This window comes from Macrobrachium rosenbergii, chromosome 47 (genome assembly GCF_040412425.1).
Source record: "Macrobrachium rosenbergii isolate ZJJX-2024 chromosome 47, ASM4041242v1, whole genome shotgun sequence".
In the NCBI taxonomy this organism is placed as follows: domain Eukaryota; kingdom Metazoa; phylum Arthropoda; class Malacostraca; order Decapoda; family Palaemonidae; genus Macrobrachium; species Macrobrachium rosenbergii.
Window position 1 is genome coordinate 19,353,526 of NC_089787.1, and position 1,370 is coordinate 19,354,895.

Sequence of the window (1,370 nt, forward strand, 5' to 3'; positions counted from 1 at the left end):
AGGTGCTAGAGTTGGTGTTGGAGGAGGAGGAGGAGGTATTAGAGGAGAAGGTGTTGGAGAAGGAGGAGGAGGTGTTCGAGGAGGATAGGAGGTATTGGAGGATTTGGGGAGGAGGAAGGAGGGAGGAGGAGGAGAAGGACGTGTTGGAGAAGAAGGAGAAGGAGGAGGTGTTGGAGAACGAAGAGGTGGTGGGGGAGGCGTTGGAGGAGGGTAGGAGGTGTTTGAGTGTTTGAGAAGGGTTTATTAGGACACAATATGAGAAGCATCACCAAAAATATTAGGACACAATATGGGAAGCATCACCAAAATATTAGGACACAATATGGGAAGCATCACTAAAAATATTAGGACACAATCTGAGAAGCATCACCAAAAATATTAGGACATTGAGAAGCATTACCAAAAATATTAGGACACAATAAGAGAAGCATCACCAAAAATATTAGGACACAATGTGGGAAGCATCACCAAAAATATTAAGACAAAATATGGGAAGCATCACCAAAAATATTAGGACACAATGTGGGAAGCATCACCAAAAATATTAGGACACAATATGGGAAGCATCACCAAAAATTAGGACTAAATATGAGAAGCATCACCAAAAATTAGGACTAAATATGAGAAGCATCACCAAAATCAGGACTAAATGTGAGAAGCATCACCAAAACTATTAGGACACAACATGAGAAGCATCACCAAAAATAGGACTAAATATAAGAAGCATCACCAAAAATTAGGACTAAATATGAGAAACCTCACCAAAAATTTGAACTCAAAATGTGAAGCTAAATTTAGAGGAAATTTGATGGTTTTACTAAATTATTATTATTATTATTATTATTATTATTATTATTATTATTATTATTATTATTATTATTATTAATCTGACAGAAAATGAAGACCTGCCCACATCTTGGCCAAACCAAACAGGACCCAAAACAAATTCCTGGGCGGTTCCTCAGCTATGAAACAACAGCCCATTAACATTGCAACAACAGTCATTTGCATATCAAAACTTAGCCCGAATTAATAGGACCACCATCACCTCCTCCTCCTCCTCCTCCTCCTACTCCTCTTCCCCCTCCTCCTCCTCTTCTGATACCACAACTTGCAACCAGCGAATCCTGGAGAAGCATTGGCGCTAAATACCAGCAAAATAACTCACGATATCATCAACGCGGCGAATAAACTCGAAATAACAAGACCAATAACAGCAATTTGTTACGAGAAGCTCTCTCAGTGGATACAAGCCAATTGCCAAGCGGCAACGACGCCTTCAAAGGACGCGAGGACGCGACAAAATCCTTCAGAAAGCGTCGCTTGATTCTCAACAGCGTCAGAAATCACTCGGGGGAAACGCCACGAAC

General features: G+C 40.6%; 1 protein-coding gene across 1 annotated transcript in view; it reads left to right on the forward strand.

The window, feature by feature from the left end:
* The window catches only part of LOC136830878 (uncharacterized), a 34,520-nt gene extending 33,372 nt beyond the window's left edge, over positions 1-1,148 (forward strand). Inside the window, exons 5-6 of the mRNA XM_067090850.1 lie at positions 1-210; positions 1,024-1,148. The exon at positions 1-210 is cut by the window's left edge and continues 54 nt beyond it. Coding sequence (XP_066946951.1) covers positions 1-210; positions 1,024-1,148 — 335 coding nt within the window. The remainder of the gene's footprint in view (positions 211-1,023) is intronic.
* The last annotated feature ends 222 nt before the right edge of the window (positions 1,149-1,370 follow it).